The following is a 14,819-nucleotide window of genomic DNA, read 5'->3' as shown; positions in this document are numbered from 1 at the left end:
TATTTTTAATAGCATTTGTTAAGCACTTACTATATGCTAAGCACCGTACTGAGTGCTGGGGCACATACAAGATCATCAGGTCATACAGAAGATCATACAGAACCACATGGGGCTCACACTCTTAATCCCGTTTTACACAAGAGATAACTGAGCCACAGAGCAGTTAAGTGACTTGCCCTAGGTCACATAGCAGACAAGTGGTGGAGCAGGGATTTGAACCCAGATCCTAGTGACTCCCGGGTCTGTGCTCTTTCCAATAGGCCATGCTGATTTTCAGCATATTTTGGGGTGTGTGGTCCTACTTCTAGACTGTAAACTCACTGTGGGCAGGGAATGGGTCTATTTTTCTATTGTACTCTCCCAAGCATTTAGTACAGTGCCCTGCATCAGTAAGTGCTCAATAAATATGATTGAATGAATGAATGAACCCAGAGATTTTCTAATAATGGGCTTTCTGTTCAGAAACATTAATGACTAATGAAGTATTTAAACTTCCAAAGTCAGAAAAGAGAGGTCCTAATAGATTGTCTTGTTAATTATTATTCTCCCAGTGTTTTCAGGGAGGGAAAAGGAGAGGGGAAAATTGTCCTTTCTGCATAGCTACCTTCATGACACTTGATTTATAAATCAATCGATCAGTCACCAAGTATTGACTGAACACTTTCCAGGCCCTTGATGATAAAATGTACGATGAACAAGTCAGATCTTTCCTTGGCTAAGTCATTCCCAGGTTCCTAAGACATTGGTACAGTAAAACACAGCCTACCTTGCCAGCGAATTGAAAGGATTAATGTGCATTCCTAAGCACAAAACACAGACTAAACTCCTTTTTTTTTAATGGTACTCATTAAGTGTTTACTATGTGCCAGGCACTGTGTTAAGCACTGGGGTTGTTATGGAATAATTCAGTTGGTCATGGTTCTTGTCCCACCAGGGGCTAAGCTCATGAGGGTAGGGAACACATCCAACTCTGTTTTATTATACTCTCCTCTGTGCTTAGTGCTTAGTACAGTGTTCTGCCCACGAAAGTGCTCAACAGCATTGATTGATTGCTTGATTGAAAAATTCTTATAATCCTTATAAATTATACGAGCCAGTATTGATGGAAAAAAATCCCCTCATTCCCTAACATTGTTGCCAAAACAATGCAGGGAAAATAGTCATCCTGTCAGAACGGGCCATGACCTGGTGGAAAGAGCTTGGGCCTGGAAGCTGTGGGACTTGGGTTCTAATCCCGGCTCTGCCACTTGCCTGCTGTGTGGCCTTGGGCAGGTCACTTCACTTCTCTGTGCCACCATTTCCTCATCTATAGAAAGGGGATTCCTCACCTGTTCTGCCTCCTACTAAAACTGTGATCCCCAAGTGGGTCAGGGCCCACGGCTGACTGGATTAGCTTGTATCTGTTCCAGCATTCCAGTACATTGCTTGGCACCTAGTAAGAGTTTGACAAATACCACAGTTATTATTTACACATATTAAGCATGCATTTATTCCCAAAAGCAGGACTCACTAAGGGAATTTGTTGGTGTTACAAAGCTGCTGGTTAGAACTCAGGGGCTGCTTTCTGAGAAGGTGGTTGCTTCTTATACCTTTAAGTCCTAATAAACCTCAAGTCTGGCAACAAAATCACAGGCTTGCTTCTGATTGTTTAGTGATGGAAGCGGTCCAGGGAGTTCTTGAGGTTTTCTTGATCCTTGCCCCTACTTCCACTCCAGTTTGAGTACCTAGGTGTCATTGAGAATTGGCATGAGAGCACGGGCCTGGGAGCCAGAAGGCCGTGGGTCTAATCTCGGCTCCGGCACTTGTCTGCTATGTGACCTTGGGCAAGTCGCTTCATCTCTCTGGGCCTCAGTTCCCTCATTTGTAAAACGGGGATCGAGACTGTGAGCCCCACATGGGATAGGTACTGTGTCCCACTCCATCAGCTCATATCCACCCCAATGCTTAGCACAGCGCCTGGCATATAGTAAACAGTTAACCAATACCACAATTATTATTAGTAGTATTACCTTTGTTTTGAATTCATTAGTAAGCTCTGGGCTTCAGTGGTCCACAGGACCACTTTTGGATTGGCTGCAAGAGCAGATGTCACTGGCGGATCCCATGGGCTGGGTGCTTTGTCTGTCCGCATGGGGCTGCCCTCTCCACAGCACGTCCCATCCCTCAGACGCAGTCTTCTTCCTGGCTTCCTACCAGGACGTGAAGCGCAGGTGTGAAACACCTCAGTGGGCTTTGGGCACCTCAACCATCACTACGTCCGCTTGCCTCGTTCCCGCCTCTCTCATCGCCAACCCCTTACTCCCACCTACCCTTCTGCCTGGAACAGTCTGTCCCCTTCCGCATCCTGCAGACCATTGTTCTCCCCATCTTCAAGGCCCTTCTGAAATCCCATCTCTTCCAGGAGGTCTTCCCTGATTCATCGCTCAGCTCCACTCCCTATTCCCCCCTCCTGCCACTACGGTGCTTCCTCGTCACCTAAGCACTTTGATGCTCTGGACTGTAAGCTCAGAGATGCAGCCTGGCATAGTGGTTAGAGCACAGTTAGAGTCAAAAAGACCCAGGTGCTAATCCCGATCTGCCACTTGCCTTCTGGGTGGCCTTGGTCAAGCCACTTCACTTCTCTGTGCCTCAGTTACCTCATCTGTAAAGGGGGGATTAAGACTATAAGCCCCTTTTAGGAAGGGACTGTGTCCAACCCAATTTGCTTGATCCCATCTCAGTTCTTAGTGCGGAGCCTGACACATAGTAAGTGCATAACAGATTCCACAGTGAGTATTATTATTATTATCACCAGGGAACATGCCTGATAATTCTCTTGCATTGTATTCATTCATCCATTCATTCATTCAATCACATTTATCAAGCACTTAATAATAATAATAAAAATAGTGATGGTATTTTTATATGCTTACTATGTGCCAAGCACTATTCTAAGCACTACGGTAGATACAAAGTAATCAGATCATCCCATATAGGGCTCACAGTCTTAATTCCCATTTTACAGATGAGGTCACTGAGGCACCGAGAAGTTAAGTGACTTGCCCCAGGTCACACAGCTGACAAGTGCAGAGCCGGGATTAGAACCCACGACCCCTGACTCCCAAGCCCATGCTCTTTCCACTATGCCACGCTTACTGGGTGCAGAGCACTGTACTAAGCACTTGGGAAAGTACAATACAGCAATAAAGAGTGACAATCCCTGCCCACAATGAGCTCAAAGTCAGGAGGGAGGGAGACAGTCATCAATACAAATAAACAGACATCAATGTAAATAAATTACAGATATATACATAAGTGCTGTGGGGCAGGTAGGCGGGGGAAGAGCAAAAGGAGCAAGTCAGGACGATGCAGAGGGGAGTGGGAGATGAGGAAAAGTGGAACTTAGTTTGGAAAGGCCTCTTGGAGGAAGCGTGCCTTCACTTAGGCTTTGAAGGGGAGAGAGTACTCTCCCAAGTGCTCAGAACAATGCTCTGCAGAAAGTAGGCACTCAATAAATACCATTGATTGATTGATTGATTGGTACTCATGCTCCCCCCTCCCATAGCACCCGTGTATGTACATATCTATACATTCTATTACTTCCGATATTTAACCGATTTTAATACCTCCCTCCCAATCAAAATTTTAAGCTCTTTGAGGGTAGAAATCAAGGGTACTGACTGATGGTACTTTTCCAGTACAATGCTCTGCATAGAGTAAGCGCTCAATCAGTACTACCGATTCACCGATCAATCAATCGATGGTACTGATTGAGTTCTTCTTGTGGGCAGAGCACTGTACCAAGGGTTTGGGAGAGTACAGCGCAACAGAGACGGTAGACTCGTTTCCTGCCCACAATAAGCTGACAGAGTAGGCTGATATTTCTCAATCACCGGGTCACTAACATATGGAGGAAGGGTGGTGGTCAAGGAGTGAGCACAAACTATGGCCCTGAGCAAGCCTGAAAAGACTCGGGAAAAGTTCCGTCATTTGGAATCTTCCCTTCTGAAAGCCAGATCTCATGTGACTTTGGACTAGTTAGCAGAGATAAGAAGGATTTGCCTGATCTCAAGAGTTGATACCCAATTGCTTTGAGCACGAAGGAAAAATCTGCCACTTGCCTGCTGGGTGACCTTGACCAAGCCACTTCACTTCTCTGTGCCTCAGTTACCTCATCTGTTAAGGGAGGATTGAGACTGTGAGCCCCTTGTAGGAAGGGACTGTGTCCAACCCGATTTGCTTGATTCCATCCCAGTTCTTAGTACAGTGCCTGACACATAGTAAGTACTTAACAAATACCACAGTGATTATTATTATTATCACCAGCAAATGAGGCTGCTAATTCTCTTGCATTGTATTCATTCATTCACTCGCATTTATTAAGCACTTAATAATAATAATAATAATGATGATGATTGTGACCTGAACTGGAGCCTCCATTCAACTTGATCTGGGTCCAAGTTTCCACCAGCTCTCTCCCAGTCATTCATTCATTCAGTCGCATTTATTGAGCGCTAACTGTGTGTAGAGCACTGTTCCAAGTACTTGGGAGAGAACAATAAACAGACACATTCCCTGCCCACAAGGAGCTTGGAGTCTAGAAGGGGTAAGAAACATTAATATAAATAAATATTAAGACCGAGGCTCCACCAGCTCCCTCCCCTTCTTTTCTCCCACTACCGTCCAGCTCATGCTCTCCACTTCCCACAAGTTAATCTCCAAGCTGTACCTCGTTCTTCACTCTTCAGCCTTCATCCCTTCACTTTTGCTCTTTCTTGGCCTGGAACTCCTTCCCACTTCAGATCTGCTACGCCATACCTCTCACCATCTTCAAAACTTTCTGAAAGCCTCCCTTCTTCAGGAGGTCTTCCACAACTAATTTTACCGATCCCTGATCAGGCCATCCAGAGAGTCTCCGGTAACATATAAGGATTTCCACTTACCACATTTAATCAACTGTTTATTCATATTTCCTCCCTCCCTCACTGTATGTGTATATGTGCGTATAAACGCAGCCAAGCGAAGGAGACAGACATTAATATAAATAAATAAATAAATTATGGATATGTACAGAAGTACTGTGGGGCTGAAGGTGGGGTGCATATCAAGTGCTTAAAGGGTACAGGTCCAGTACATAGGCCATGCAGAAGGGAGCGGTAATAGTAGAAATGAGGGCTTAGTCAGGGAAGGCCTCTTCGGGGAGATGTAAAGGCTATGAAGGTGGAGGTGGAGTGAACGTCAGTCAGTTGGACAGAATTTTGTATTTATTGAGCACTTATTGTGTGCAGAGCACTGTACTAAGCGCTTGGGAGAGTAGAATATAACCATATAGTAGACACATTCCCTGACCACAGTGAGCTTACAGTCTAGAATGTCTGTCACATAGGAAGGGAGAGGGAGTCCCAGGCCAGAAGGAGGATACAGGCAGGGGGTTGGTGGCAAGATAGATTAAGTCAGAGTACAGTGAGAAGGTTGATATTGGAGGAGCAAAGCTTGTGAGGTGGGCTATAGGAGTAAATCTGAAATAAAAAGAGAAATTACATAGATCTCTATGCAATTTATGTCAGCCTGCTTCCCTCATTAAGCTCCTGGAGGCAACGGTGGGGAACTGTCATTTTATTGTATGTTCTCCAGCTCCTCCTCCAATGCTCTGTATGCAGAGGGTGCCTACTGCCCGACTCTGCACAAAATAGGTGCCCAGTACAGTGTGGTGCTCTTAGTAGATGCCCACGACAGTGTTCTGCACATAGTGGATGCCTAGTAGAGAATTCCGCACATAGTAGATGCCCAGTACAGTGTTCTGCCCCTAGTAGGCCCCCAGCACACACACTGTTGAATAAAACTATTCATCCTGGTCATATTTGCTTCCACATCAGCTCTATTGGATTCACCTGTATTCACAGGTTTCCCAAGAATTGAGATTACAATACTGTTTATAAGTATTACCATATTATAATAACCTCTAGACTGAAGCTCGATGTTGGCAGGGAACATTTCTGTTATATTGTTATAGTGTACTCTCCCAAACATTTAATATAGTGCTCTACACACAGTAAGCGCTCAAGAAATACGATGGACTGAATGACTGGCAAGTAAATGCCAGTATGTTCAGTATGGGGTTACAAGACTGACTGTGCACTTGTTTAAACAATCATTCAGTGGTATTTACTGAGCACTTACTGTGTGCACAGCAGTATACTAAGCACTTGGGAGAGTACAATATACCACCTCAACCACTTGTCAGCTGTGTGACTGTGGGCAAGTCACTTAACTTGTGCCTCAGTTACCTCATCTGTAAAATGGGGCTTAAGACTGTGAGCCTCACATGGGACAGCCTTATTACCCTGTATCTACCTGCCCCAGCACTTAGAATAGTGCTCTGCACATAGTAAGCGCTTAACGAATATCAACATTAGACATATGACAAGCTTACCAACTAGAGGGGGAGACAGACATTAATATAAACAAATAACCTAGAGTTATGTGCATCAGTGCTGTATGCAGAATGCTATACTCTGTGCCTACTAGGAGCACTGTACTGGGATCTGCCATGGGTAGAACACTGTTCTAGGTGCCTTCGGAGCACCCTGCTGGGCACCTACTTTGGGGCTGAAGGTAGGGTGAATACCAGATTCCCAAAGGATATTGATCCAGGGCAAAGCAGGGAGAGGGAGAGAGAGCCAGGGGAAATGCAGGATTAATCGGGGAAGGCCTCTTGGAGGAGATGTGATCTTAATAAGGCTTTGAAGACGAGAAGACGGCGGTGCTTTTTATCTCATTGTACTCGTGAAATAATTCAGGGTCAGAAGTCTATGAAAATATTTTCATTTAATTCCTTGGATTTGTCTTTGTCCACTCCTTTAAAAGGGAAAGATACTGGATATGGTTTTAATTCAAAAAACAGAAAAGATAGAACCAAAGAACTTTATGCTTTCTTCTAGTTTTTCTGCCTTCCATATCCAGATGCTTATATGCTGGCTCACTTGGAGACGTGGATCACATGATCTGAATTGATGCCACCTCTACCTTCCAATCATCTCCACATCTTCCCCTGCCATTAGGCAGAGAGCATAATCATCTATCTCTGACAAATACCCTTAGAGTTCCCACAGATGTTGACTTTGGCTGAAGATCTTCCTTGGAGATCAAGAAAAAAGAAAGAGGAAAGAGATGCAGCAAACACCCAGTGTCTCCCCACATCCACAGCCTGATTTCTGTTGGGCCCTCAGCCTGGTTTCTTTCCACCCTGGGCTTGTGGGCCAGCTCTTATTTTTGTGGGTAGTTCTACATATCTATTTTTTAAGACCAAATCACCATCATCGACTCCCAGCCTAAACAAGAGATGAATCTCCCTCTAGACTGTAAACTTGTTGTGAGCAGGGAATGAATCTGTTACATTGTTTTATTATACTCTCCCAAGCATTCAGTCCAGTGCTCTGTGCACAGTGAGCACTCAATAAATACGATTGACTGAATGACTGACTGACAAAGCACTTTCCTTCTGGTGAAAACATATGCTCATAGAAATATTTTCCAAAATGTCACTCCACGTACCTAGTGCCGTCCTGGCACCTCTCTGCTTAGTTGTGTAGTTTCTCACAAATGTCCTGGGTTTCACCCTGCAGGACATGCTGTTCAAAGAGCAGAACAAGTCTCAAAATGTTGAGGTTTAATCAAACAGAGCCACGCAGCGGCGCCTGGGCAGACACAGCGGAACAGGAGCCAAAACCCACGGCATCGAGGGGCCGGACTCTGCTCCCACAGAAATCAGGTGATGGATCTACTGAATTTGGTCAGAGAATTTGGCCCCAGGAGCAAGCGAGCTTCAGACTCTCCCTTCCCCTTTGGCTCCCGAGTTCCAGGAGAGGAGGAGAAGGCCACCATCTTTGAAGGCCTCAACTGGCAGGGCCAAGATCTGTTGTATCGAGATGGGGTCATCATCCCACCGCACCAAGGCCTTTGAAAGGCTTCCAAACCTTTCCTCAATCCCCCACATCGAATCAAGGCACCATGGACACTTTTTCTTCCAGGTACAGTGGAGCAGAATAGATTGACCCCCCGCAATAGTTTCCTTACCAAAGCAGCCATGAGGGCCATTTAGAGAAGCAGCGTGGCTCAGTGGAAAGAGCCCGGGCTTTGGAGTCAGAGGTCATGGGTTCAAATCCCGGCTCGGCCATTTGTCAGCTGTGTGACTTTGGGCAAGTCACTTAACTTCTCGGTGCCTCAGTTACCTCATCTGTAAAATGGGGATTAAGACTGTGAGCCCCACGTGGGACAACCTGACTCCCTTGTGTCTACCCCAGCGCTTAGAACAGTGCTTGGCACATAGTAAGCGCTTAACAAATACCAACATTATTATTATTATTATTGAGTACTGATTTGGGGTGGCCCAGTGAGACCGAGAGGTCAAGATGACAAAGAGCAACCCATCTGTAAGGGATCTCTAGCCAGTGGACCCCTGGACTCTTGCGTGACCAAGCCAGGTGGGAGCAGATCCGTACCCCATTTACCCCCCTCTTGCCATTTGAATCCAATGTTTGAAAAAAGCACGCTACGAAGATGACACCCCTTCGGTATCTTTTCCCCTCAAGCAGCTGAGGAGAGGTGGGGGATGAGTCACTCAAAATGAAATCATGCCTTCCGCTTTAGTGTGCCGTAAACAGAACCGTGGTTTTTAACTTTAATTACATCAGGTGGGTGCTGCCTCAAAGAAAATGAGGTGGTTATCCCATTATTGTTGAGAACAATGCTCTGAGGAGAAAACCTTCTGCTGAACCACGCTGAGGTCGAGGTGGCAATAGAGTCTTTCGTCGAACGAGATGATACCCTGAAGGAGGACTCGCCAACCGCAATTCGGGCCTTCCCCACAGGTGCTGAACTCTATTTCGAAATAAGAGGGCAGGGGCGGAAGCAGAAGAGACCTTGCCGCTCCAAATGGCCTTTCTCTGATTTGCAACCACTCGGCCTCAGGGAATGTCCAACTTCTATGCAGAAGGAGCGGAAGCAGGTTGAGTGCTGAGAGAAAAAGCTTTGTTTCTTTCTTGGCCCCAGTTTGAGGTGAAGCCTGTTTTAGGCTAGGGCCCTGTGTGGAAGGCAAATGGATGAGTCTCTTCTGGGTCAGAGGAAGGAGAGTCTGAACATTTGTGGATGTCTTCATCAGTCATCATGATTATCACCACCATCAGTCATCATTATCATCATCATCGGTTCTTCTTGAGCACATACTGTGAGCAGAGATTATGTTCCCAATCACTGAGAACAGTGCTCCCCATATATAGTGCTTGAAACAAAGAAGGCACTCAGCTCAGTCTTCTGCACCCAGCAAACATCCAGTAAAATGCTTTGCAGGCAGGAGGCATTCAGTAGAGTGCTTTGCACACAGTAGGCATCTGGTAAGCGCTCAATAAATATGAATGAATGAATAATAATTGTGTTGTTAATTAAGTTAATTAAGGAACTGTACTAAGCAGTCCCTGTCCCACATGGGGCTCACAGTCTTAATCCCCAATTTACAGATGAGGGAACTAAGGCCAAAAGAAGTTAACTGACTTCCCCAAGGTCACATAGCAGGCAAGTGGTGGAGCTCGGATTAGAACCCAGTTCCTTCTGACTCCTGGGCCCGTGCTTTATCCACTAGGCCAAGCTGCTTCTACTTTGTGTTTTACACCAAGTAGCCATCTAGTAGAGTGTTTTTACACGCAGTAGGTGCCCAGAATGGTGCTCTGCAAACAGTAGTCACCTAGAACAGTGCTCTACATTTCGCAGGTTCCAGTACAATGCTCCACCCTTATTAGGCATGAAGTATAGCATTCTGCATACTGCAGGTACCCAGCACAGTGCTCTGCATGTATTAGGTACCTGGAACCATTTTATTTGAAAAGTGCGTACTTAGTTAAAAGTAATGGTGAAAGAGACTCCTCCCGCTTTTTATGATATTTTTTAAATACTTACTATGTGCCAGGCATTGTACTAATTGCCGGAGTAGATACAAGCTAATCAGGTTGGACACAGTCCATGTCCCATGTAGGGCTCACAGTCTTAATCCCCATTTTACAGATGAGGTAACTGAGGAACAGAGAAGCAAAGTGACTTGCCATGGTCACACAGCTGATAAGGGGCAGAGCCGGGATTAAAACCCAGGTCCTTCTGACTCCCAGATCTGTGTTCTATCCACTAGACCCCAGTGCTACTCCCATTCTTGGATTGGAGCCCAGTAACCAAACCAGAGTGGCAATCTGGTTAAGGGAATCTTAGAAATCAGAGGCATCTGAAAAGCAATGCTGTCAGTTCTGATTTTATTTTTTTTCATGGAGGGAATGGGTACTTGAAAGATAAGGTCAAATGAGGATTTGCAAGGGTAGTTACCTTCCAAAGCTTATCCAAAAGGCTATGGTTTACTCTGCAAACATTTTGTATTGCTCAACTTTGTAGGTCATTATTTCTGTAAATAATTTCTTGCAGTATTTCTGTAGATAATTTCACTAAGATAAATAGACAGAGGCACATATTTGCCTTCAGGTGAAACTACAGGCATATCTCAGGATTATGTTCCCTAAGTATGGGTCTGTATCAAGGGGTATATTTTCCCAAAGAATTATAACTTATAAATTAGAATCCATTCCCAAACCTCTGGAAAAATAACATGAATTCCCTTAGCATACTAGATTTGGTAATTATTGTTTAATCTTTATTAAAGTAATTCAAAGTCTAATCATAATATTAGAGGAGTTACAATAATAATAATATCAAGGGGTGTATTTTCCCAGAGAATTATAAGTTATAAATTAGAATCCATTCCCAAACCTCTGGAAAAGTAATGTGAATCCCTTTGCATACTAGATTTGGAAACTATTGTTTATTTTTTATTAAAGCAATTCAAAGCCTAACCATACTATTAAAGAAGGAGTTGCAAAAATAATAATAATGGAATTTGTTAAGCGCTTACTTATGTGCTAGGCACCATACTAAGTTACAGTGTGATTATGAGTGTATGCCGGAGGCTGCAGATGTAACATCTGTGTCCCCCGCTAGATTAGAAACCCCCTGAAGGGAGGGGATCATGCCTCCTAACTCCAATATACTCTCCCAGCAGGTAATCCAGTGTTATGCAAAGAGTAAGCACTCGATAGATACCGAGGATCGATTAAAAGCTTACTCTGGTGACTGTGTAATTTATCAACCTCAGTGAAGAATTTGTCCAGTTCAGTTCATACTGCACTCTTCCTCTTTTCTTCTTAAAGCATCTTGTAGCACGGTTCCAAACACCTCTACGTACCTTTGAACTCCTCTCTCCATTTACAGTCATCATCTTCTTCTTCCATCACATTTATGAGTTTATCCATTTTCTTGTAATGGATCCAAGACCTTCTTAATCCCAAGAAACCATGGTGCCTTAATCCGTCCACCACCTTGCAATGATGCATTGTACTGTTGAAGTTTAATAAGGTCCTTGCTGAACGACTCCTGTCAGCGAGGTGCTACCCAACTCAGCAACATCTGCCCCAACCATTTCTAAACTGTGTCCTCTGCAGTTCAGCAGATTCTTTGCTTATCTTCTGGGGATGGGGGGCCTCTTCTGTGCCTCAAAAATTTGCCACATAATGTAGAAGGAACTTTCTTCAAGATCCGTGCATTGCTGGATGCTAATTTTCAACCTTGCAGGTGCAGGAAGGGAAGGTTTTATACTAACAATAATAATAATAATAATGGTATTTTTCATGCACTTACTATGAGGCTCACAGTCTCACAGTCTCACAGTCTCAATCCCCATTTTACAGACGAGGTTACTGAAGCACAGAGAAGTGAAGTGACTTGCCCTCGGTCACAAAGCAGACAAAAGGCAGAGCCAGGATTAAAACCCAGGTTCTTCTGACTCCTAGGCTCAAGTGCTATCCACTAGGCCACTTCCCTATAGTAAGTACGATACGTGGAGTAAAGTATCAAACAGTACAGATTAGATCCACGGGAGAAGTGTACTGAGGGGAGGTTATAACTAGGTTTTGCCCATAGTAGAAATGGTATTTATTGAGCTCCTTCTGAGAGCAATCCACTGTACAGAGAACTTGGGAAGGTACATCAAGACCAAGAGACATATTCCCTGCCTACAGGGGCTGGCATTCTATAAGGGGAGATAGACATTAAAATATTTGCAAACATGAGAATAAAGAAGTTGGTTATTCAGTCTATGCACAAGCTCTGAGGATGGGTATATGAACAGGTACACAAGCACGGTAGACAGCGGTTGGATTGATAGAACTTGGGGTGTGGATTTTTTTTAAGTTTTTTGGAGGAGGTGGAGTTTTAGGAGGTCTTGAAGGTGGGAAGAGCTGGGGTCTTGTCGGTCTTCAGGAGGAAGAGAAATAGTTTGGAGGTGAGCTTCATAAGACCGATGTGCAAGTTCAGAAATAGTAGGGAAGAAAGATAAACTGAAAGGTGTGAAGAGCTAAAAGAGAGCTCGGAAGCCAAGAATCAATCAGTGATATTTATTGAGCACTTACTATGTGCAGAGCACTCTACAAATTGCTTGGGAAAGTATAATACGGCAGAATTGGCAGACTCGTTCCCTTCCCACAGTGAGTTTTTGTTTGAGACAGAGGGAGAAGGGTAATCATTAAAGAGTTTTGAGGAAAAGGAAGACATTTGCCATATGATGCTTCTGAAAGATGATCTGGGCAATCTTATGGATTATGGGCTGAAGAGGAGAGAGGCTGGAGGCAGGGAGACCAGCGAGAAAGCTGAGTACCACCTTTTTATTTCTGTTCTAGCTGCTAGTTTTTAATAGATCTGAATAATCATTTATTAGCTTTGACATCCTTCATAAGATGCTCTTCAAACTCCTTTTTATCCTGACGAATTACTATGTCTCACTGAGCTGAGTTCTCCATTTTGGAGAAAGGTTTTTCACGTTTCTTCCAAAGGCATCATTCACTCTTCCAGTTAGCCATGCAGAGTTTCTGTCACCTGAAGTTAAATAATTTTCCTAAAACTTCTCCATATCAACAGCCCCAGGTTTTTTTCTTTTTTCCCTCGCAACAACCCTTGGAAGGTAAGTAGAGATAGGGATCATTTATCCCCATTTTAGAAACGAGGAAAGTGACTTGCATCAGGAGGAAGTTAAAGCAGTTGGAAAGATTATCAAGGGACTTGTACCTTGAAAATAGTTTTTATCATCATCATCATATCTTCATCATCATCATCATTAATAGCACTTTTTGAGAACCTACTATGCTCAGAGTACTGTACAAACACACACAAAAAAAACCCTCCAGGTACTTAGAGTCCAGCAGGAAACTCAATCTGCTCTGGCCTCAAAGTCTTCAGCTTTAGTGGGTCACGTAACTATTTTCAGTTTGGTATTTCTTCCTTTAATAATAATTGTGGAATTTGTTAAGCATTTACCATATTCAAGCACTATCCTAAGCATTGGGAAAAATACGATCAGATCAGATACTGTCCCCATCACATATAGTGCTTACGTCTAAGGGGGAGGGTGAAAGGCCTTTAATCCCCATTTTACAGATGAGGAAACCAAGGCAGTGATAGGTTGTGACTCGCCCAAAGTCACACAATAGGCAAGTGGCAGAGTCAGAATTAGAACCCAGGTCCTTTGACTCCCAGGCCCATTCTAAAAGAACGTTCAGTTCACGACTTCCCATTAAACGGAAACCTCTGTTGGTTGCCCACCTATCTCCACACTGTTGTGGGCAGGAAATGTGTCTATTTATTGTTATGTTGTACTCTTCGAAGAACTTAGTACAGTGTTCTGCACACAGTAGGTGCTCAATAAATATGATTGACTGACTGAGTCCACATCAAATAGAAACTACTTACCCTCAGCTTTAAAGCACTAAATCAACTCTTGTCCTCCTACCTTACTTATCTACCTTACAACTCAACCTGCACACTTTACCCTTCTATTGCCAATCTACTTACTGAACCTTGATCTCATCTATCTCGCCTCTGACCCCTCACGAAATCCTCCCTCTGGCCTGGAACTCCCACTTCATATCCGCCAGACCACCACTCTTCCCACTTTTGAAGCCTTATTAAAATCCCATCTCCTCCAAGAAACCTTCCCCAACTGAGTCCTCATTTCCCCTACCCCCCTCCCTTCTCTGCCACGTAGGCACTTGAATCTGTACTCTTGAAGCACTTGACATTCACCACCTTCAGCCCCATAGCAGTTATGTTCATATCCATAATTTATTTTAATGTCTGTCTCCCCTTCCAGATTTCAAGCTCCTTGGGACGATGATGATGGTATTTGTTAAACACTTAGTATGTGCCAATCTCTGTTCTAAGTACTAGGATAGATACAAGGTAATCAGGTTGTCCCACGTGGGACTCACAGGCTTAATCCCCATTTTACAGATGAGGTAACTGAGACTCAGAGAAGTTAAGTGACTTGCCCAAAGTCACACAGCTGACAAGTGGCAGAGCTGGGATTAGAACCCACGACCTCTGACTCCCAAGCCCACACTCATTCCACTAAGCCACGCTGCTGGGCAGGGAACATTCCTACTAACTCTGTTATATTGTAGTCTTCCAATCGCTGAGTACAGTGTTCTGCACACAGTGAGCATGCAGTAAATGCCATTGATTGATAAAAAATTGTGTTCTCTGTTTAGGCATTTCATCCGCTAATCCTTTAATATTAATTAATGCTCTTGTCCTTACCCCCAGACTACCAGTTCCTATAACATATGCTGTGACTCCTTTTATTTTTCAAGTTAGAGCTCCAACCCTACCTGCCCAAATCCTAGTGTATCTCTAATTCCCTCTGCTGAATATCCACTTCTTGGAAAAAATTGGTGATTGAAGGAAATGATGTAATGTTTTCA

General features: G+C 44.1%; 1 protein-coding gene across 8 annotated transcripts in view; it reads left to right on the top strand.

Annotated features, from left to right (window-relative positions):
• GHR (growth hormone receptor) overlaps positions 1–14,819 on the top strand; it is a 207,506-nt gene that overhangs the window by 157,364 nt on the left and 35,323 nt on the right. The window contains exon 2 of one of the 8 annotated variants that reach the window (XM_029060283.1): positions 7,605–7,750. The exons of the other annotated variants lie outside the window; for them this stretch is intronic. Within the exon in view, the coding sequence (XP_028916116.1) occupies positions 7,639–7,750 (112 nt within the window). The 5' untranslated portion in view covers positions 7,605–7,638. The remainder of the gene's footprint in view (positions 1–7,604; positions 7,751–14,819) is intronic. 8 annotated transcript variants of the gene reach the window in all.

The sequence above is a fragment of the Ornithorhynchus anatinus genome, chromosome 3 (assembly GCF_004115215.2).
Source record: "Ornithorhynchus anatinus isolate Pmale09 chromosome 3, mOrnAna1.pri.v4, whole genome shotgun sequence".
NCBI lineage: Eukaryota > Metazoa > Chordata > Mammalia > Monotremata > Ornithorhynchidae > Ornithorhynchus > Ornithorhynchus anatinus.
The sequence above is the reverse complement of the archived record's forward strand: the minus strand, read 5'-3'. Positions and strand labels throughout refer to the sequence as shown.